This window comes from Artibeus jamaicensis, unplaced genomic scaffold (assembly GCF_021234435.1).
Source record: "Artibeus jamaicensis isolate MK-2021 breed Jamaican fruit bat unplaced genomic scaffold, CSHL_Jam_final scaffold_660, whole genome shotgun sequence".
In the NCBI taxonomy this organism is placed as follows: domain Eukaryota; kingdom Metazoa; phylum Chordata; class Mammalia; order Chiroptera; family Phyllostomidae; genus Artibeus; species Artibeus jamaicensis.
The window spans coordinates 2853797-2874843 of record NW_026522052.1 but is presented as its reverse complement, the minus strand read 5'-3'; the positions used below and the strand labels follow the sequence as shown (position 1 = coordinate 2874843).

At 55.3% G+C, this 21047-nt stretch overlaps 1 protein-coding gene across 2 annotated transcripts in view; it reads right to left on the bottom strand.

Annotated features, from left to right (window-relative positions):
• Positions 1-14795, bottom strand: part of IGSF9B (immunoglobulin superfamily member 9B) — a 48859-nt gene extending 34064 nt beyond the window's left edge. For both annotated transcript variants that reach the window (XM_053659466.1, XM_037138284.2), the window contains exons 1-3: positions 14543-14795; positions 4315-4512; positions 2124-2270 (exon numbers count right to left, since the gene is read on the bottom strand). In XM_053659466.1, the coding sequence (XP_053515441.1) occupies positions 2124-2270; positions 4315-4512; positions 14543-14606 (409 nt within the window). In that variant the 5' untranslated portion in view covers positions 14607-14795. The remainder of the gene's footprint in view (positions 1-2123; positions 2271-4314; positions 4513-14542) is intronic.
• Positions 14796-21047: the final 6252 nt, after the last annotated feature.

The window sequence follows — 21047 nt, the reverse complement described above, 5'->3', positions numbered from 1 at the left end:
CTCACCAGGACTTTCAGGCTATGACAGTCCTCTCCGTCCTCCAGCCTGAAGTACCGTCCTGTGCTGCCACATCCCTGTGGATGCACCTCCATCCGACTTCACATTTTTCCTCTGGACAAGGAAGGTGGCCAGCATCTTACACACAAATACCCCCATGTAATGAACATTTCAGACCTGGGCAAGGCGCTCTCTCACCCCTAAGCCTCACAACGGCTTTGCACATAGGCATTGTTTTGGGTAACGGAAAAAACTGAGGCTTAGGGAGGTGAATCCCAAGGTCATAGGGCGAACATGCCCAGGATTCATGACATGGATTCAGGGTCTATTCCATGCCAATTCCACTCCAAGCAACTAGGAATCCCCAGAGAATCAACTCCCACTGGTGCAAACTGAGACAGAGACGTACTAGAACACACACTTCCACACTACAGTCTACTTCCTGTCACGTGGGCGTCTGCTGAATGCCTAGTCTCTCAAGTTGCTGAAACCAACACCGGCAGGATGATGCGAAAGGAACGGGGGGAGGTGCTTTGAGATTCCAGCCTCGCTTAGGAAAGGGCACGAGAGAGAAAGAAAGCAGCGTGGGGACTTCTGGCTCAGTGTTCAGTCAGTGAAGCTTTTAGCAGCAGATTTACCTTCCTAATTATGTTTTGCTTGGGCTAATATTAAGATGAGTTTTCATTCCCAGCACACACAACAGCTGGCATCAAAAGGAGGTGACTCAAAGCTTGCTGGGTGCTGGGGACAGCCCACCCAAGGTTTAAAATGAGCTTCCCATCAGCCTCTTGGGACTGGCTGACGAGAGCCAACTACGTCTAATGGGTTGAGCAGCCTGGACCTACTGTGACCAAGGGCTGCATCTCTGAGTTTACTTTTCCCAGGGGTCAGCGCTCTGGCTAAAATTCTCTGTACCTCCAGCACCCTGGAGGGGTTCTCAATCCAGAAGGGGGATGGCCTGACCCAAGCCCTGAGAGGAATGACCCAGCCTTGCAAGGTAGGGCAGGCAGAGCCGTCCTTCAGGGCAGATCAATACTGAGGGCAGCGCCTAAGCCAGAAACACCACCAGCTTCTCTCTCCCAAGCACAGCATCTACCGTCGCAGACATCAAAACCGGATGGACCCAAGCTGTGTGTGCACTTCCAAAGCATACACGCTGCTGAAGCCTCAGGAACTAGCCCAGGTCTGCAACACAGGGGTGGCTGGATACATCTTGTAACAAACTGAATAAAGAAGAACAAGGGTCTAGCCAGAAAAACAAAACAGAAACAGCCTGCTTTCCTCACACAAGGGGATTACTCTCCTTCAAATTTTCTGCACAGCTCCAGCTTCTCCTGGCTTCCCCAGAGGCTCCTCTCCCAGGCCAGGACGGCCAGTGACATGAGGGGGACTCCCATCTAGGAAGACCCAGGCCCCTAGCCTAGGCCAGCACTGGAACCAGCACGCACTCTGGGGCTTCTGCCGGCACAGGGCTTCCTTGCCTGCATGCCTGAAATGCATTGTGCACAGCACAACTCATTTAACCTGAGCTATAAATAACTGATCGCCATTAAAACTGTTACTTTTCTCAGGATTCATCCAATTGATCAGACAGCGTACCCAGTATAGGCAGGGACTGAGCCTGGGTTTGCTCAGCTTCGTCTTCCCACCATCTGGTGCCAGGCTTGGCACACTGGCAAACCCTCAGTACATGCTACGCGAATGAATGCACCTAACAAGGAACCCAAACGTCACCCTGAAAAGGAAGGCTGCCATGGTGGACTCTGGAAACCCCTCTGGAGAGCAGGGAGGCAGATCTTGCCCAGGTCAGGAAGTGGTGCCAGCAGTTGCCACTCCTGCTCTCAGGAACCAGATTCTTGCCTCCCCAACATGGAGCTCTGACACACAGCAAGCGCCGCCTCGTGCACAGGGAGCTGCTCTTCCCAGGCACCACACTGACCTCAGAGGCCCTGGGGGACAGCTCAGGGGACACAGTTCGGGGAGCCCGGCATTCCGAGGCTCCTCTCCGCAGCAGGGATGTGGAATGGGGATGGGGTGCTGTGCAGAGAGGCGTCCCCTTGACCACGCCTCGGAGAGCAGGTTTCCTAGGCTGCTGCCCCCTCCCGGGGAAGGTGGCTGGTACTCACCATTGATGGTGAGGTGGACCCAGCTGCCGTTGTGGAAGGTGTCATACTGCTGGTCCAGCATGAGCACTTTGCACTCGTACCAGCCCTGGTCCTCAGAGCGAACCTGCTCCAGCCGCAGCGATGCTTTATCATGAAGACTCGCTCGGCCTGAGGGACAGAGTGGACAAGAGCCCCAGTGCTGCAGCCAACGCTCAACGCCCCCTCTCTGGCTGAAGGCAAATGGCCTATTGCCACCTGCAGACCATTTCCCATGGCAGGGCCCCAAAATAACAGCTGGCACCGACCTCTGGCTGCAGGTGGCAAAGCAAAAAGGCATAAAGCCTTGGCTACGGAGCCACAAGCCCTCCCCAGCTCTCCATCCTCCGCAGGCCCCATCGCAGCTGCAATGGCAACTCTGTGCCTGGTGCTGAGAAGAGCCACAGTCCCTTAGAACACTCCCCTTTTGGAGATCTCTTGGGACAAAGGAAAGGGATACAGAGCTGAGGGGAAAGGAGGGTGAGAGGGGAACGAGGGAGTGGGGAGGGAGGGAAGTTGGGGGATCTAGAGCAACCCCCAGAGCACTCCCATTCTGGGAGAGTAACACCCCTCTCCCAGCAGGGCCCCACACCCCTTCGGTTTAGCAGAGGGAAGGCAGGATGGAGACCAGGGTGCCACAGTCACTGTTCATCTAGCCAGAGCCCAGCACCCCCAGGTGGCAAAGGCATGAGGCCCATAGCCTGTGAAGGAGGAAAGGGCCAGCCAGCAAAGCAGAGGCTACTGGCCAGTCTCCTTACCTTTGCCCTTGACCCTTGAGGAGATCAGTTTTGCCTCACAAAAATGCTTGTCTCACAGCACCGAGAAGGTAAGATCTGCAGCAGGAGCCAAGCAGGAGGCAGAGTGGCCCCCTTCCCCCACAGCAAGGGAGGGTGTCCAGGCATGCTCGGGGCCTCCCACCCCTTGGCCACCACCTCAGCCCCCCACTGCAATGTCATAAGCTCCTCTGCTTGACTCCTTGTCTCTACACCAAAACTCTGCCTATAAGCCAGACTATCAAACCAACCAGGCCAAAAAGAGCAAAGGCAGAGGCGCAGGAGGGAGGGAGAGAGACCTGAAGTTTTCTGAGAAATGCGCTGCAGTGAAGATAAAAGCCGTGTCCCACTGGCTTCCTCTCTTCCTTTAAAACCCAATACACAGACATACACACACACACTCACATGCTCGCCCATGCACACACATTCATGTGTGCACATGTATGCCTACAATCACGCTCGCATGTTGGCATGTGCACATGCTCTTGCAGGCTCAGACATGTACTCACATGTCTGTGTACATGTGTGTGCCCGTGTGTTCACAGATGTGTGTTCACACACGTGCACGTGTGCGCTTGCAAGCACATACACATCCATACTCATGGAGGTGCATGCTTGCACATACACGTCTGTGCCCACACATGTGTGTGCACTCATGTGCTTTTCACACATGCACGTGTGCCATGCCCTTGCATGTGCATCTACACTCGTGCATGTTCACACATGTGTGCATGTTGCGAATATTTGTGCGTGCATGTGCACGCGCTAGCACAGGTATATGCATTCGCATGCTCACACATGCACACACCCACACCCTCTTCCTGGGCAGGCGCTGGCAATGACCACAGTGAGGCCACAGCTGCAGGGGTAATTGCAGCAGCGGAAGCCGAGAGCAGGCACTGCCACAAGCAGACACACACTCAGAGGGAATGAGGTCCAACTTCAGAGCCAGAGGGAGGTGTGGGTATAGACGGGCAGAGCAAAGCCCACAGCTGCTGCAGCCATAGCACCAGCCCCGGCGGCTCTGACTCAGCGTCTGTCTGCACGGAGCTGCCCTCCGCCCCACTGGCTCTCCCCTAGGGTGGGCCTTCTAGGCTGCCCTGTCTCCTACTCCCGCCTCTGCCCCTGCAAACCACGGGCCTTATGGTTTGGGAGGGCTTCCTGTCTGCATCATCCCCTTGTCCCTCTCCCTCCACCACTTAGTTAAAACCTTCCAAAGTCCAAAGGATGGGAAGAAAGAGGTAGAGACTGTGGCAAACAGAGATAACAGACCAGTCAGAAAAACACAGGAGGTAAAAGAGATGAAGGCAGGAGGAAGCTGGACCACTGAGCACTGGGACCCGGCAGGGGAGGGGCAGCATGGCCAAGACCAAGGGCAGGAGGCAGAGTGGCCCGGAGCTTACCTGCATACTCAGGGTCCACATGGGGTGGGTAGTAGCCAAACTTGATGAAGATCGGGATAGGCACCCCGAACTTGAACCACTCCACGACATAGGGTGGCGGCTGTCCAGTCACCGGGTGGATCACATCGCATCGCAGAACCACGCTCTCACCGGCTCTCGCCGTCACGAACTCGGGCTCCTCTCGCAGGCCGTGGGCAGCTGATGGGACAGCAGAGTTGGAGCGCAGAAAAGGAGGTGACAAGGAGATCCTGCCCTGGCAGCCCCAGGGGCAGCCCCCTGCCCATGTTCAAGGACATCTGCTCCCCTCCCAAGGTCGCTATCCCCCCCCAACTGCCCTCTTCCTAAAGAGGAGCTCACCGACTCCTCAGAGGGTCCCCAGTGCTCCCTCCCGCCTCCCCCAGTCCCCGCAGCCATGACCCCACAGGGCAGGGGCAGGGGCAGAAGCTCGGTCCTGCAGGCCAGCTCTTCCGTCGCTGCTCCTGAGGAGCAGAGGCACTGCCCTTCCCTGTGACCCCCGCCAAGAATTCTAAGGGGTCTGGACACTGAGAAGAGGCAGGGGCTCAGCAGAACTGCCACCAGGGCTGTTGTGGCCAAGGGTAAACTCAGGCTATCTTCCTACACCAGGACGCTTCCCACCAGAGCCCGCTAGGAGCTCCCTGCTGCCGCCCGGCCTCCTCCTACACCCCACCCCCATTCAGTCTGATGTTGGCAGCACAAAACAAGAGCGCTCCACACAGGAGCAGGGAATCCCTACCAAGCTGAAGGGAGGCTGCTAGGGGCAACACCAGAGAGGAAAACGCTATCAGGCCCCTCCTCCTACTCCCTGCTGGGCCTGCAGCTGGAGGTGGGGGGCTTCCGGCCTTCCAGTTCCCAAGCGCCAAACCTATCAGGCTGCCAAACCCCAGATATCACTATTAGGACAGCAGGATGCTGGGGACAGAGGAGGAGCCCTGGGGCCCACTAACCTCAGCCAGCTAAGGGGAAACCACGCTTCCTTGGGCAGAAGACACACCATGCAGCCAGGATGGGTGCACCCATCCTCCTGGCAGGGGGTTCGGTGAGCAAGCCCCAGCCCGCACGCTGGAGGTCAGCCCAGACACTGCTCCACGTGACTCCACAGCACGCTCCTGGACCCTAATCACTGGAGGCCGTAAAAAGGGGTGCAACCCCCACCGCTGCCCAACACGCCTGACTCCACGCCAGCCCTCTGTGCCCTCAAAGCCACCTTGTTCAGCTTTCTTCCCAATCAAAGGGACAGCTGAGGAATCCTCTCTCTCCTGCCTGCCTTCACAGGACCCAACACAAGAGTGGCTAGACCAGGGTTTCCCAGTCCCCACCCATTTTCCCCTCCCAGCCCATGCAGGCAGCACCATGGACAGCAGCTCCTTCTTGAGGCTGAAAACCGAGGAGCCGGGGCCTCCCACCAGCCCAGAGAGGTTGCCCAGAGCAGAGCGAGTCTGTCTGCCTGCTGCCTCCGAGTCTGATTCCTGATGCAGCTCTGACCCCTGTATGCCCCTGCCTGTCTCCTCCTCTCATCTGTCTCTTTCTCCAGTCCGTCTCTGCTTTTCTCTAGTTGTCGATGACTCCCTGCTGTCTGTCGGCTCCTGTTCTAGCTCCTTCTCCATGTCTCTGTCTCTCCAGCTCTCACCCTATGGGGTGATTCTGTCTACTCTCCCGTCTCCCTGTTTTTGAGTCTCCTCTCAGAGTGTGTGTGTGTGTTGGGGGTGGGGTGTGTGGATTTCTATTCAGCTGTGCAAGGGGAAGGAGTTCACCTGCTTTTTTTCTCTGTGAACCTCCCTCTCTTGCTTGTGTTTTTGTGTTTCATTTGTTTCTGTGTCTGTCTGTATGCTGTCTGTGTGTCTCCCTGTATCTCTCCTTCTCTTCCTCCCCCTCTCCCGCTTCTCCCCTGCAAGTTGCAGAAGGAGGAGGAGGCAAGACCTTCCAGAAGCTGATTGGCTACTGGTGACATCACTGTTTTCTAGAGAAAGAGCTAAGATCACAGAGTATTTTTGGAGCAGAGTGTTGCACTCACCTGCCTGAGGCCCCAGCAGGTTTCCCAATTCCCCCCACCCCCAATCCTGCCTCAGACTAAGTCTGAATTCCAGCCCCTCAGGGAAAGCATGGAGAGGGCCCTGCTGTGGCAGGTGCCTCCCCCGCAGCCCCAGGGGCACCCACATAGTGACAGAGCCTGCCTCCCAGCATCTGGAGCACAAAGGCAGATCCTGGACCCAGGTGGAATGGGCGAGCAGTGGGTAATGAGTGAACAGGGGGAGCCAAGTGCATACGCATGTGTGTGTGTGTGTGCATACCTGTGTGCGGCTCTAGGCAAAAGGACATGTGGGTGTGTGCAGATGTGTGTGTGCAGTGGAGAGGCAAAAGGGAAACAGAGGAGGGGTGGGGAGGGAGCTACTCCCCTGAACCGGGTAACCTGGTAGGGGGCACTCCTTCTCAAGGAGCACTGGAGCCTTTGACACTGGAGCCTAGGGCAGCAGAAAGAGAGGCCGCGCCCTGCCGGGCAGGTAGGTGGCTGCCCCCCTCTACCAGTGAAGCTGGGCTCTGGAGCTCTCAGGCTGTTGGGGTGGAGGACTCCAGGGTCAAGCCCAGGAGGCAGGTGGGCTCTGGGCTCTGATATGGGTTCCTACTGGGCCAGCTGCTCATTCGCACCTCCTGCTGCCTCCTTCTCACTGCATGGCAATGAGGCAGCCTGGTTTGCACCTCCCCCCAGCCCAGGAGCAGGCTGCAGGTCTCCACCCCACCCCCACCCCCGCCAGCCCTGGGGCTCACCCCCAGCCAGGCAGCCACATCCTGAATCTCTCTCTTCTCAAGGACCCCACTGGGGACAAGCAGCTGAAAAGGGGCACAGTGAGCTAAGCATCCGAAGATGAGAAAAGGGCAAAAGAGATGGAATTCCCCAGGAAGAAGGCCTCCGAACTCAGTCCCACCCTCCTGGGTTTCCGGATCCTAAACTATTTACCAGCTTTTTTCATCTCTTCACCCCCCCCACCACACACACACACACACACACACACACACACACACCCTACATGTGTTCTCTCCATCACCCACCAGCACTTTTCCCTAAGCCTGATCCTTTCTGAGCCAAAGCATGTCTAATAAAACACTTTCTACAGAAAATCTCACCATACACACACACACACACACACACACACACACGTAAACAGGCTAGCAATGAAGAGGGAAGAGAGGCGTGATGGACGAGAGAGAAACCCCAACCCAGGGGGCCACCAGCCCAAACCGAAGAGTGACAAGAGACTGAAGAAGCGAGAAAGGAGGGACACAGAGAGAGGCAGGTCCAGTGCAAACCAGACACAGGCAGAGAGGAACACAGGCACCAAGGACTCGCTGCTGGGGTGCAGACACACGCCTTCCCAGGACCCAGGACCAGGAGGGGACGAGCTGAGGCTGCTCCTGCAGGGAACAGGTGGGCTTCTCTCCAGCAGAGCAGACTGAAGCACATGCCCACTGATTCTGAAGGGAGCGGGAAGGAAGGGGGGAGGGGCTGAGGAAGGGCTGGGGAGGGTGGGGAGGGAAGAAAAGGATGGATGTGACCTGAGGTGGGGAGAAGCTGCAAAAAGTGGAGAGACCCCCAACCCCCTCCCCCATCACAGGGGCCTGAGCATCTCACAGGGGCGGCTGCAGCTTCATGGAGGAAGCTGGCATCCTCAGGGGCGACGACAGCAGGAGGCTGCAAGGCATCCTGGAGTTCACATCCCCAGTTTAGACAAGGCAGAACACAGCAGTTCCCCAAGCCACTCTGTGCCTGGGGCTCTGCCGGCCCACTTTGGAGCTGTTCCACCCCAGTAGGAAAAAGGGAGCAGGAGGGTAAAGGAGGATGGGGTGGCCCCTGCAGTCTGGCTGACCTTTGGAAAGCCCACAGGGTACAAGTCTCCTGCTCTCTGGGCCAGGTGGTGCCCAGCGGGCACTGAGTCCAGGGCTGCCACGGGATCCCCTGTGAGCCCAGAACCATGAGCATCCAGAACCTGGCACAGCCCCATACCTGACATTCACGGCCTGGAGCTCTTCCACCAGGGCAGAGCCACCAAAACTGGGAGACACTCTTAATACCAGAGAAGGTGCAAGTACCAGTGCAGGGAGAGCCGCAGCTTCCGCTGTGCACACCTACCACACCTACCGTAGGCCAGGCTCCCCGCCGGGCATGTAAGGCGGAGCTCACCAAGTACCCACCTAACAGGCCCCCCTGACGGGAGGACGCCATCTCCTTCTCACAAGTGAGCCACGTGGGAGGGGCAGCCTGCCACCCCTCTTTGCCTGCATTCCTTTGCGCCATCCTGCAGACTACAGTTCAGGCACCGAGGCCTTCTCGGGCCCACTGCACCCAAGAAATCACACCCCAACCCCACTGCCCCATCCCCACAGCAGGCCCCTCACAGCGTCCAGCAGCCTGGCTCCTGCAGCCCAGGACCACGCAAGGTCGACAGGGCAGGCACCACAGAGGCCAGCTGGCATCGCCGAGCCGTCAGAGACAAACCCTGAGTGAGCTGGGGCTGCAGGGCCCAGGAGCGCAGGCACCTCCCAGAGCCTCCTCTTTCTCCTCCTCCTTCTCTGCCTCTGGGCACCAGACTCCCAAACGACAGGCCTGTTGTCTAATAATACAAGCGACAGCCACTGCCACCTCCATCTGCCAGCCTAAAAATAATCTCTGCTGAGTCCAAAAAAGGCACAGCCCCTGATAGTACCCCAATCATTTCTCCCTGACAAGCCAGGAGGCCCCAGGAGTTTCCAGGGAGCCGGCAACTCAGGCTTCCCGGGAGGCATACCCACAGGGATGGTGTGAGGGAGGCGGGAGACAGGCTCCCTGCCGTCTGAAGCAAAGCCAAGAACATGCCGGAAGTGCGAGATGGAGAAGGTGCCTGTCGTCAGACCATCACACTAGGTCCCGTTCTTTCCAGAGGCAGGTGGGCTAGAGGCCACCTGGGTACCATTCTGCCTCGAGCGAAAACTGCACACGGCTGCTAGACAAGTCCCAAGGGACAGCCCCACCTCCTGTGGTCTCCCCCTAGGACTAGGAAACCCCACTTCAAACCTCCCAGGCTGGGAAGTCAGAGGTCAGGCAAGCCCAGACTGGCCTAGCAGGGAAGTTTGGTGCCGAGGTGGAAGGCAGGGATGGCAGGCCTCCTTCCCCCCATGGGTACCTCTCCCCACAACCCCTCTCGGGAAGTTCCCCCCCCGCAGTCCACAAGGCAGTGATGCGATTAGCAACCTTAATTTGCTCTTGGCTACTAGATTATCTTTCCAAGAGCCCCGGACAGGAAGAAGCCAGTAATTCAACCTCTGCTCTGCTCCTGTAATAATGGCTCCTCAGCAGAAAGGCAAAGCCGCATCCCACCCCAGGTCCTCCCCACCACCCAGGCAGGCGGAGAGGCCTGCACCTACAGGCACGTGAGGCGTGGTCGAACACGCACATGTGCTCCGGGGCCAGTGGGCAGGCCTCACCAGGTGAGGACACAGTGGGCTCTGCCTGCCACAGGGTCCCAACCCTCAGGCAAGGTGCCAGGTAGACAAGGTAAGTGGGAAGTCAAAGCCCTCTCTTTGCTGACAGTGCAGCATTCCCTGCCTTGAAGCTGGAAAATGAGGACAGTGGCTTACCTCGCACAGTTTGTGAGGACGAGCTCGGCTGCAAGCTGTCTGCCACAGACTGTCTTGGTGGGTGTGTCTGTGACCAGGAGCGAGGTAAAGGGGCTGGGGACAGGGGACAGAAGGACAGGCCTAGAGGAAACTATTGCAGTCCCCTCTTCTCCAAAGAACAGTTAGGCTGGCTGGGACTTCCCCCAAAGCCCTGGCCACATGGAATTTTTTCCCTGCTCACCAGTCTGCTGCTCATTCACGCAAGAGAAAACAGAAAGCAGGAGATTCCTAAGAAAATGGGTCAGCTGCTAGGGGCAGGGTGAACTGGCACCCATGGGCAGTGCCCTGAGGGGCTAGGCTACCAGCTGCCTCTCCAACCCCGCACCCTTTCCCATCTTTCCTGGGACCCAGCCCTTCCATCCTCTGGGCTGCCCTGAGTGACAGGCAATGGGCGTCAGAGCCATGGGAGCAAGACAGACCTACTGTCAGCATTCCCAGGGGCTCGCTGCATTTGTCCCCAACTCAGGCTTTCTCTCAGGGATTTCAGCCATCCTTAAATCTGGAGCCTGGGCTGAGCCCCCAACTTTGGAAACTTCTGGGCTGCCTAAACTCAGGTGCAGAGCTAAGGATAAGGGAAGGAAGGCATCTGCTCTGAGTCTAGTCTTGCTGCCACCCACGGCACTTGGAGAGGAGTGACTCCCCACTTCGTGCCCGCAGACAGACGGCCCCTGTCCTGCTGCATCCCACACAGGTGCATATAAACCACATAAGCACACACAGGCATGCACGCACATGTGCACACACAGATACACACACGCACACACCTCCAGACAGCTTGCACCAATTACATCTCTTCTCACAATTCACAGCCATTTTTCACACAAGATGCTTAACCCATCCTGGGGAGCAGATGGAAGAGAATGGCTCCCTGAGCCCCTGGGCCCCATTCTGAGGAGGCCACAGGATGGGGGAAGAGGGGAGGAGATGTTAGTGGAGAAGTGTGGAAAATCTCAGGCCTAGCCCCCTTTGGGGTTTGTCTCCCTGCCTTGACTCCCTGGGTAAGGCACACAGGAAGATGCCCAGCACGCCAGAGAAAGACGCAGGGGAGAAGGGAAAGCAGCGGGCCAGGCCCTGGGAGCCACACCCTGGCTGTGCCGGTGGTGGGGGGAGAGAAAATGTAAGCACCTCGGAAGGAAGAAGAGCCAAGAGGAAAGAGGCAGGGGAAGGGAGATGCTGAGTTTCTGCATCTCTGCAACTAGGAAGCCTCTGCTCCTTGGGTAACCAGATCTCTGCTTTCTATCTCAGGGCCATAAACATGAAACCACCCAGCTCTAGGACCTGACAACTCCAAGTCCAGCCTATGTCGGGCCTCAGGCCAGTAGCTGCAAGCTGACTCTTCCCACTGCTCCTCCACCACACCCCGTCCAGTCCAGCCCACCCCCTCCTCAGGTTCTCCCAGGGCACACGCTGCCTCCTACAGACACAACTCTGCCTCCAGTGTGCGTATTGGGCGGGGGCACACACTTGGCCACTTCCTGAGCCAAGTCTCTCCTGGCTTGATAGGCTGCCTATAAGGTCTTGCTTGCAACCCCCAGGTCCCTAACTCCTCCCTCTCATCTTCATTACCAAAGGGAGAGCGAGGGAGAGCGAAGGGTCAAGGCCAGGCAGAGAGCAAAGGGCCCTGGTCCAGCTACCAGCAGGATCTGAGTCAGAACTCCACTTTATTTGGGGAGACACTGTAGTCAGGTATAATCCAACCACAGAATCGGTGGTAGACAGGAGGAAGGAGACTTGGAAATCAAGGCCCAGAGTCAGCTAAGCATGGCCCAGAGTCCTCCCCCAACTTTGCTCAGTAAAAAATGCTGAGACTCCTAACACCCCAGACTCCGGATAGTTCTCTGGTCCCTCTCTCCTCCACACCCCACCCCCAACCCCAGGAGCCCATCCCTACCACTGTCCCACCCCCCTTCATCCCTGTGCTTGAGCAGCCCCTGCTTCCGGCAGACCCCAAGCATGGCATCTCAAAGTCCCGCCCCCTCAGGAATCTCCCCGGAAGTCACCTCTGCCAGTCAGAGAACAGCTGAGCTCTCACGCACAGGCGGCGTTTGAACACTGCTGTTTCTCATGTGAGCAGGCGCCTGCCACGCAGGGCCCCCCTTTTCCCTCCCTGCAGAGGCTCTGAGGCTACGCGACCTGCTGCGTTCTTCCCACAAGCCTCTGGCCACAGGCAAAATCCCCTTTTTGCAGACTTTTCAAAGGATTTCCAAGCAGCCCAGAAGCCTGCACGCCCTCCACACATCTCCCTGGGCTGCGGAGGAATATGAGGCTCCTCCCAGGCAAGGTCAGCCTATGAAAGGGCACTTGGTTCCTAAGAGAGGCAGCCTTCTGACCCTCCCCCCACCCCAGGACACTGCTGGTTCCCAGTGCCCTGAACGGCCCTGAGGGAAAGAAAATGAGAAGCCTCGAACCCCAGAGATAATGAAAAAATAATAAAATGTTAACATTTATTGAGCACTTACTATATAACAAGGAGTCACTCATTAACAACAATATTAACATTTATTGAGCACTTACTATATAACACGTAGTCACTCATCTCTTAGCACTAATATTCACAAAAATCCTACAAGTTCATCCTGTTAAACCCCATTTTCCAACGAGGCAAAGGACACCTAGAGAGCTTAACCACTTGTCCAAGGTCACGAGGCCAGCAAGTTGAATCGATGCTGTTTGACTCTAGTCCTAGGTTCTTAACCACTACATACAAACCCTCACTAGGCTAAAAAGACCCCAAGACCAAACAGGAGTGGCAGACAGGGGTGCATGTTGAGCCATCCCAAACAGAAGGCCCTCTCCACACCCAGAAAGAAGGCATAACCTTCACGCCCAGCAACGTGCGATATCAGGAATTCCTTCTTTCTGCCTGGCCATTTTGTGGGTTGCTGCAATATAAACCCGTTTTCCTTTATTCTGTGCTTAAACTTGCAGTCCCCTCACCGTTAGTCCCCAGCTGTGGAGGCTATTTCAGAGCCTCCCTTCAGTGTCTCTTTTTTATTCAAAAAGCCCAGCATATCCTTTTGTGCTTTCAGAGACAGTCCCGTAACAGGAACACACCAAAAACTGGAGGGGAGGATGAGGGCATTAGCGCACTTGACCCACCTCACACCCATCCCCACTCTGTGGGCTCCTTGCAGTCTCCCTGGCCTCAGTTTTCCCATCTGACAAGTAGAGTTTTAAAACCATCCAGGTCAACATACCATTTAACAAAATCACCCTTCCCCCAGCCCTTCTCTGGTTGTTTCCAGACGTCCCCCTCCTCCAATAGCAGGGGAGGTATTCCATTCCAGAAACTTTCTCAAATCCCTTCCCGCTCCCCCTCCACAGCCCCAGACAAGGTGAGGAGAGGACGCTGTAAAAGGTGCCTCCTGCCCACACCTTCTTCTGCCCTAGCGCCGCTGAGAGTGGGTTCTCTCCTTGGCGGGTTCTCCCTGCTGACTTCCATCCAAAGACCGGTTCTCTCCGGCAGCCATCTCCTCCAGGCTTTGTGAACTTGTCCGCTGCTGGGTCGTGTCTGAGAGCCGAGAACCGTGAGCTCAGAGTCCTGGCACCCTCCAGGCTGCGCTCCTACTTCCATACAAGGGCCGAGAGCTGGGGGTGCCACCCAGCGGCTTGTAGGTCGCTTTGCCCGTCTCCGGAGCAAAAGCCCGCGCGTTCACGCGCGCATCACCCAACTCGTCGGCTTCCCTCTAGTCTCATCCCCAGCTCAGACGAAAGACATTCCTGGGCTCCAAGATGCAGCAACGGGGACCCCCTCCCCCGCTACTCTTGGCCCCAGCCAGCTGTTCCTCGAAGCCTGGGAGGGCGACCTGGAGTCAGCCTGGCTGCGGCGCGCTCTCAGGGAACTTTTACCTGGCCGGGCCCAGGTAGGGCTCAGACAGGCGCCAGTGCCTGATTTGGCTAGCCAAAAAACGGACACTCCTCGGAGCCCACCTAGGGACACCCGCTGTTCGCCTCTCTTGGGTCTACGTGCACCCCCAGCCCTGAGAGGAGGATTCAACCTCTGGTTGCCAAGATTTGTGGTCAGGAGGGGCGCAGGCTGGAGTGATGGGCGCCCCCAGGGCGGACAACCCTGTCCCTTAGCCTTGTGTGAAGTCCCAAGGCTCTGGGTCGCGCCTCCCTGCAAGGGCTCGTCTGCGGAGCGGTGGCGCGAGAGTGCTGCAGCCTGCCCAAACACCCGCAAACTCCCCGGCTTCCAGAGTTAGGAAAGCCGCTGACTCCCCACCCAGCCCTCAAGAAGAGGGCATCGGGCTCCAGTTAAGGGCATCGGGCTCAGCACGCCGGTGTAAAAACCTGGAGCCGAGTGTGAGCAAAATCAACCCCGATCCCTAGGTGTCTTTTCCCCTGTGCCCGGCAGCCCGGGAAGTGGGACCTTATCCCGCCTGACCCTCTGGCCCGCGGGCCCCGGCCCTCCCCAGCAGTGTCCCGGAGCGCGCCTGGCCGGAGCCCGAGCCTCACCCGCAGAAAAGGCGCGGCGCTCTGAAGGGCCAGGGAGCCTGAGGCGGAGAGGAAGGGGATGAGAACATCGGGAGGGGCAGAACAGGGACGCTGCACTTCAACTCACCTTGAGCCGCAAGACCTCGGGTGCTGATCACACTTGCTATCAAAGTGGCCACATACCAAATCATAGTACTACCGCGCGCCAGCCAAGAACCTCATCCTATCGCAAAGTGCTCCTGCGCCGCACACTTCTCGCCCGAGCGCTTGCTCACGCCCGCTCGACCCTCCTACGCCCCGCGCTGATGTTCCTGCAGTCTGGGTGGCCCGCTCCCCATCCCTCCGCGGCTCCGCTAGGCTCGGCGCGCAGGCTCCCGGGGCCGGCGCAGCGGCACCTGCACTACCAGCCCAGGCAGAGCGCAGCCAGAGCCACGATGAAGCCTAGCAGCCGGGCCTCCGGCTCCGCCCCCACCTCCCGCCCATTGGTCACCGCCCACAAACCTCAGAGACGATTGGCTTCTGGGCCTGCCCGTCACAGCTCGGAGGCGAGCCCATTTCAAGGTGCGTTGAAGTGTAGCCAGCACAGAGCCGCAGAATCATGCGCATTGCCAGAGACAAGGCGTTGTAGCGACTCTGCTCTGTTCCCTTCTTTGCTCACACGGCATGGCAAGTTTCTGGTAAAATAAATGGTAGCTTTTCTGGCTTGATAATGGGACCCTGTGAGTCTCAATTACCCATGACAGTTCTGAGGGGACGTTGCCCCCGCCCACCCAGGGAACCCAACATCCGGTTTCCATCCAGCTAAAAGCAATTCCCGAGAGTATGATGCTGATTCAGTGATGGGGAAACCCAGGAACTGGCAGTCTGGGAAAGCTCGGGAACGTCCTTCGCTGGAGATCTATCTTTTCAAAGAGGTCATGCGCAACCTCCCCCACCCCCAGCCCCTTCCTCGCACGGACACACTTCCCTCAGCAATGCACCCCTCCTACCCGAACGTGATGTTAAGTTAAGCTCCATCCAGCCTGAAGGCAGGGGGATGACTAAAATGACCTCTGAGAGTCGCTAAGATTTAGAATGAGTCATTGGTTCAGCGACAGGAGTGTCAGGGACCCGCCTCTGGAACACAGACTGCCTCCCCCAGTGCGGGTCAGCTGTTGCTCATCATTACTGAATCTCAACTTCGAGCAATAAAAGTTGTTCCCCCAGCCCTTCTTCTAAAAAAGGCTGTCTCCTCATGTACAAGTTTCCTCCCCTCCCCACCTAACTGGGGCCTAGCCTCATGTGAGTGTCATGAAGCAAAAATGGATTTGGGGAGCAGTCTGGGGGTCTGGAACAGAGGGATAGAGAGAAAGAGGGAGGTGGGCTTTCTGTTCCCACAGAAGGAGACGTATGAACAGGGAAGGTCTTCATACTTCCCAGTCTCTCTACTGTAACCACTCCTCACCCCCTCCCCCAACACAGTAGCATTTGCAGAAGAAATAAATGAGTGTCATGGAAACTACAAACAATCACCAGCATTCTGAGGCTGCAGCAAAGATGGTTGTCCTTTCAGGAGTGCGAGCAATGGCAAGAGTGGCAGAGCTCCCTAGGATGGGCTGTTGGCCAAGGAGGGAAGGCAGAGGGGCAGCAAAGGGGAGAAGTTCAGCTTCTCAAAACACTTCTTGGCCACAAAGCACTGGCTGTAGGATGTGAAGCTCTCAGTAGAACAAGATTTGCTTCTGTGAACACACACATGTGCGCACACACACAACATATATTGACAGTGGCCTTGAATACTGGACAAACAGCTTTCCCTGAAACCTGAAACTTCTTAGCTCACTGCCAGCCAGGAGATGGAAAGCAGGGATCCCCAGCTGAGCAGCAAAGACACTGGTAAAGTTTTAGCATCTGGATGTAATCTAAAGAACCAGAACCCTTGAATAACCTCCTACTCGACCCACCCACTGCAGTCCTGCAAACACTCAAGATGCGTAACTTTGTGGGCACCCCTCACTGAGTCTTTGCTTTAGGTTCTCTTTCTCTGCGAAGATGCCTTTCTTGGGGATATGAAGTCAATGAATTGGGAGCTCTAGGCCCCCACGGATTGGCTAATTCCCAGATAGCATTCCCAAGAACAAGTCCACCCTCAATGTAATCACATTCATATGCTTTCCAGGGTCCTTGCACTGTAAAGCCTGCTGAGATCCATTTGCAGAGCTGGCAACAGCAGGATTCTTCTCCTTCCAAAACCTCTAAGCAGCTAACTGGCCTAGAGACATATGCCGGACTCCTAAGGGCTAAGCCCCAGTTCCTAGCTCTTTTTAGATACAAATAAGGCAGAGGAGTGACAAGCATCTATGCTCAGAGAAACATTCTTCTAGTGGCCTGCAGAGTAAGGAAAAGGATAGAGCCACTCTCACCATCATCATGACTGATTTGCTGGCCATCTACTTTGTCCTACTCGGTTTGCTGGTTTCTGCTAGGGAATTAAAACTGTCCGATTGAAGGGAGAAAAAACACATAAAGAGCTTAAGAGCACGAGTTGGATTGAGAAAAGCTTCGAAGAAACTATCTAAAAAGGAGATCAAATTTCTTCTAGATAAATCTATTGGAAAGGGAGTGGAACAAAGGAGTAAAGGCAGAGAGAGGGAAGAGAAGTTAAGGTACAAAGGGGAATGTTAGCATTGTCACCAGACATGTCTCAGTTTGGTTTCATGTCAGCTCAAAAGAGACACGCAGTATTGGGTCACAGTGAAGACTGAGACCAATTAAGTCTTTCCCTCTTGGCATATAACTGATCTCCGGACCCAGGAAGGATGGCAGCCCCTCCAGGGCATGGCTACATCCAGTGGAGCATCGAAGGTGAGCACGTAGATCCCAAGGGTCCGAGAGGAACGTGAGGGAAGAATGTGAACCATTTCATGAGCAGCTCATAGGTATACCTGGTTAGTCATCCATGTCACTAACAAATGCAGTGCATGTACATTGGGTATGAGAGTATATGTGATCCTTTCTACTTTCTGGAAACACAAAATGCTAGTCTTACTAGTTACTCTGAAAAACCACATCCAGCCACACATCCCCACAGGCCCGTGGAGGAGTGAGAAAGGTGGCCAACAGAGCCGCAAGTCTACGAGAAGGGGAGACCATCCTGCTTCTTCCTCATAGGCACTGGGCAAAGAGGACTCAGCAACAGCGGTTCCCTTGTGTGCCGCCCCTGCCCGTCCTGCGTGGTTGCAGACTTCTTCGTGGAGTCTGGGTCGGGACAGTTGTTGGCACAGCAGCTTGTGAGGGGAGAGGCAGCTCTAACTGAAAACAATTTACCCAAAAGGAATACCAAAGAGCATACTGAGTGTTCATATCATTAGGAAACTGTATCAGTTATCTAGCCATATAAAAAATAACAAAATGTTGTGACTTAAAACAACAGTCATTTATTTGCTCACAGATTTGTAATTTGGGCAGGGCCTTGTGGGGACAGCTCTTCTTGACTTCCTATGACATCTGACCAACTGGAGGATGGGAGTCATACTTTCAGATGTCTCACTCACATGCTAGCGAGTGGATGCTGGCTGCTAGCCAGGACCACAGGCAAAGAACCGCAGTCCCTCTCCATGTGGGCTTCTCCACGGGCTGCTTGGGCTTCCTCACAGTGTGGTGGCCGGGTTCCAAGAGCTGGAATCCCTTTATGTCCAAGCCTCAGAAGATGCAATTCATCATTTTTGCCAAAGAAAATGACCTGCCCCGATTCCAAGGCAAAAAATACAGATCCCTACCTCTCACCTGGAGCAGTCTCCACATCCTGTTGTACCAAGTGCTGATGGGATGGGAGGTTGGGTTGTAGCCATTTGGGAATGACACAGTCTACAAAAGTTAACAAAAATGAACTATAGAAGAAATTCCTAGAAAGAAAGGGTTTGCAAACAAACCCTTTCTAGATCTTAGAATTTTTCACTTTAATTGCAGCTGCCACCACCAAATTCTAGCCTATTTGCGAAGTAAATCATTTCACCTTGTTTTCTCTTGATGTGCCAAGGACCAGTCAGCATGTTTTAAAAGAACTTGGAAGGAGAGAAGAAAATAAACAAAGGAAATTGGACTTCAGAAATATAAATATCTAATCTTAAGATCTGATACAGAAGAAGTGGAGAAAAGCTTTGCAAGATTCTCAAAACTCCTTAGCATAAGAATTTTTCACTTAGGCTCAGAATGTTCACAAAACTTTGTAGGCATCTTGCTTCACTTCCTCCTCTCCCAGAGCCCTGCTGTTTTTTCCGGCAGGTGGCCTCTGTTCGTAAGTTGTCTTTCTGGACTTAAGTAGCTATTTTAACGTCCACTTTGCTCCTCCAAAAATAAATTCCTAAAGACTCCTTCTTATTAAAACTCAAACTTCATTATGATTCAAATTTCCCAGGATATCCAGTGTTCCCCTGCTCGGCGGCAGCTCCCCCAAAGGCCGCATCGTTGGGGCGGTGGTGGCGGCGACGGGCCCGCTGACAGAGCCAGCCCTTCCAACCATCGCAGGATCACTGGCCTTACCCTTTCTTCTTGGCTTTCCAGGCCAGCTCTGAGGAGTCTTGAAGAAGACAGGTTTCATAAGTCTGTGGCTTTATCTGAGAATGTGGAAAGTAGGTTCTGTGCTTTGCGTCACATTTTTCCTGCAGAACTTGGGGTCCTGGTGACAGCCCTCCTTGTGCAGTGTCCCACAGAAACACGTGGCCATGAGTCTTGAGCAAGCCACCACTCTGCCCAGGGTTGATCATAGAAAATGTGATCTGCTGGACTCCAGGGGAACTCGGGCCCACCTGAACATGCTCTCACCTGTCCAGTACTGAAGGCCCAGCAGCAAGTTGCTGGAACAGGCAGGCAGCAGTGGCCCATACTTACACACTCTGGCATTCAGGAGTCTGAAGGACAGCTAGGTGTCAGGGCTCTGCTGACTCATCTGAGCTCTGGCCCTAGCAAGTAGGGGGCCTGGGTCATTCTTTTGTCTGCGTTAAACTTTCTCCTGTGTGGAAGAGGCAGTAGATGGCAGCAGGAAAAGGAAGCGGGTCTGAAGGTTCTTATGTGCTGTTTGTCTGTCACAGACTGTTCAACAGTCTCAAACAATAGTTTCTGTGTCCCTGTTATGTCACATAGAAGGATAATCGAACCGGGCCTTATTCTAGAGTTCAAAGACTCTTGAATCATCAGGGATCCCAGAAGAGTACAGGAGTTTCTGCAGAGGCACATGAAATCATGGATTGAAGTCACCGGCATCACTGAAATTGGCAAAAGGTTGACATGAGCAGAGGAGCAGGAAGTTATAGGGAATCAGCCAAAGAGCAAGTCATACCCTAGCATGACTCAAGAGGCAGAAAGATCAGAGACCTGGGCTCAAGAAGGAAGAGCTCTCTAATTAGCAAGTGGCCACTGAACTGTGCCAGGCCTTCAGGAGAACACAAAATTGATGAGCCACAGCCTGTATCATTCGGAACCTTAGCATCTAGCTCAAAGGGCAAGGCTGACCCCCTGAAGAACATAATAAATTCTGTCAACATGAAACCTGGAAAAAGACTGTGCCCTGGGCTTGAATTGCCATAGAACCTGAAGAAGGTGGGGATAGCAGAGATAGGTGACAGGTGAGTGAAGGAAGTCAGATGAGAGCTAAACCTTAAGTAAAGGAGGAAAAGACAGAATGGATTTAAAGAAAAGGCACTGCCGTCCAGAGGAGCTGCTGGTCTGCAGTGCCTGGAGGGCGGAGAGCTGGGCTGTGTAGTTCACTGCTGTGTCGTGCCCCAGGCACCTGCCATGTGGAGGGTGTTGGGCAGAGGTTTCTGGGGAGGGAGCGTGCAGAAGAGGAAGTCGGTGACATGGGGGACAGGCCCGTGCACAAGGGAAAGGCTTCCACATTTAGAGCAGAGATGATGTTAGGGCAAAAGGAGGAAATAGGTCAACTGGGGAGGTGAGAAGGAGGAGTAAGCAAATAGGAGTAACACAAAGGAGTCCTGGGTTGATTGGAGAGGTAAAGAGGGAGGAAGTGAGAAACTTCCTCCCTCCTTAGGAAAAGCTCAGGGCCTAAGGAAAAGCTCCGGAGAAAGCTTCTCCCTCCACTCAAATAAAGCCAAGCGATAAAGTGGGGGAGGGGGGCGAGACAAGCAGCCCAAGCAGTGGTGTAAGAGGGGGCTGTGCTTCTGCTTTGGACCCACAGAGGGATAGGCTATGGGTGGGGGAGGGGAACAAGCTTGGGAGCCACAGCTGGAGGGCCTTAGGGGGTCTATTTCTGGCACACATTCGACCCCCAGACCACTCATTCTTGGACCCTCTGCACTTAGTTCTCATCCCCCACACAAAAGGGCCTTGTGTCTGAGTGCTAGGAGATGCCAAGTGCATCTTTATTCAATTGCCCCCCAGTCCTCCCCCAAACCTTGGCATGAGCAGCGTTGTAGCAGGTGCAGGAAACAGGAAAAGAGGGGCTGAGAAGAGATAGGAGCCGGAGGTCAGATGGAAATGTCAGCTCGCCCGTGTCCAGTCTCCATTACTCCCTGCTGACTCCTGTCTGACTCTTGTCCTCAGCCACCCCCATCCTCACCCCCTCCCCTCTGTCCCTCTCCCTAGGCTTCTTTCACTGTCCCCTCTATTGCAAGACTACACTTCTCAATTTGTTCTCCTTC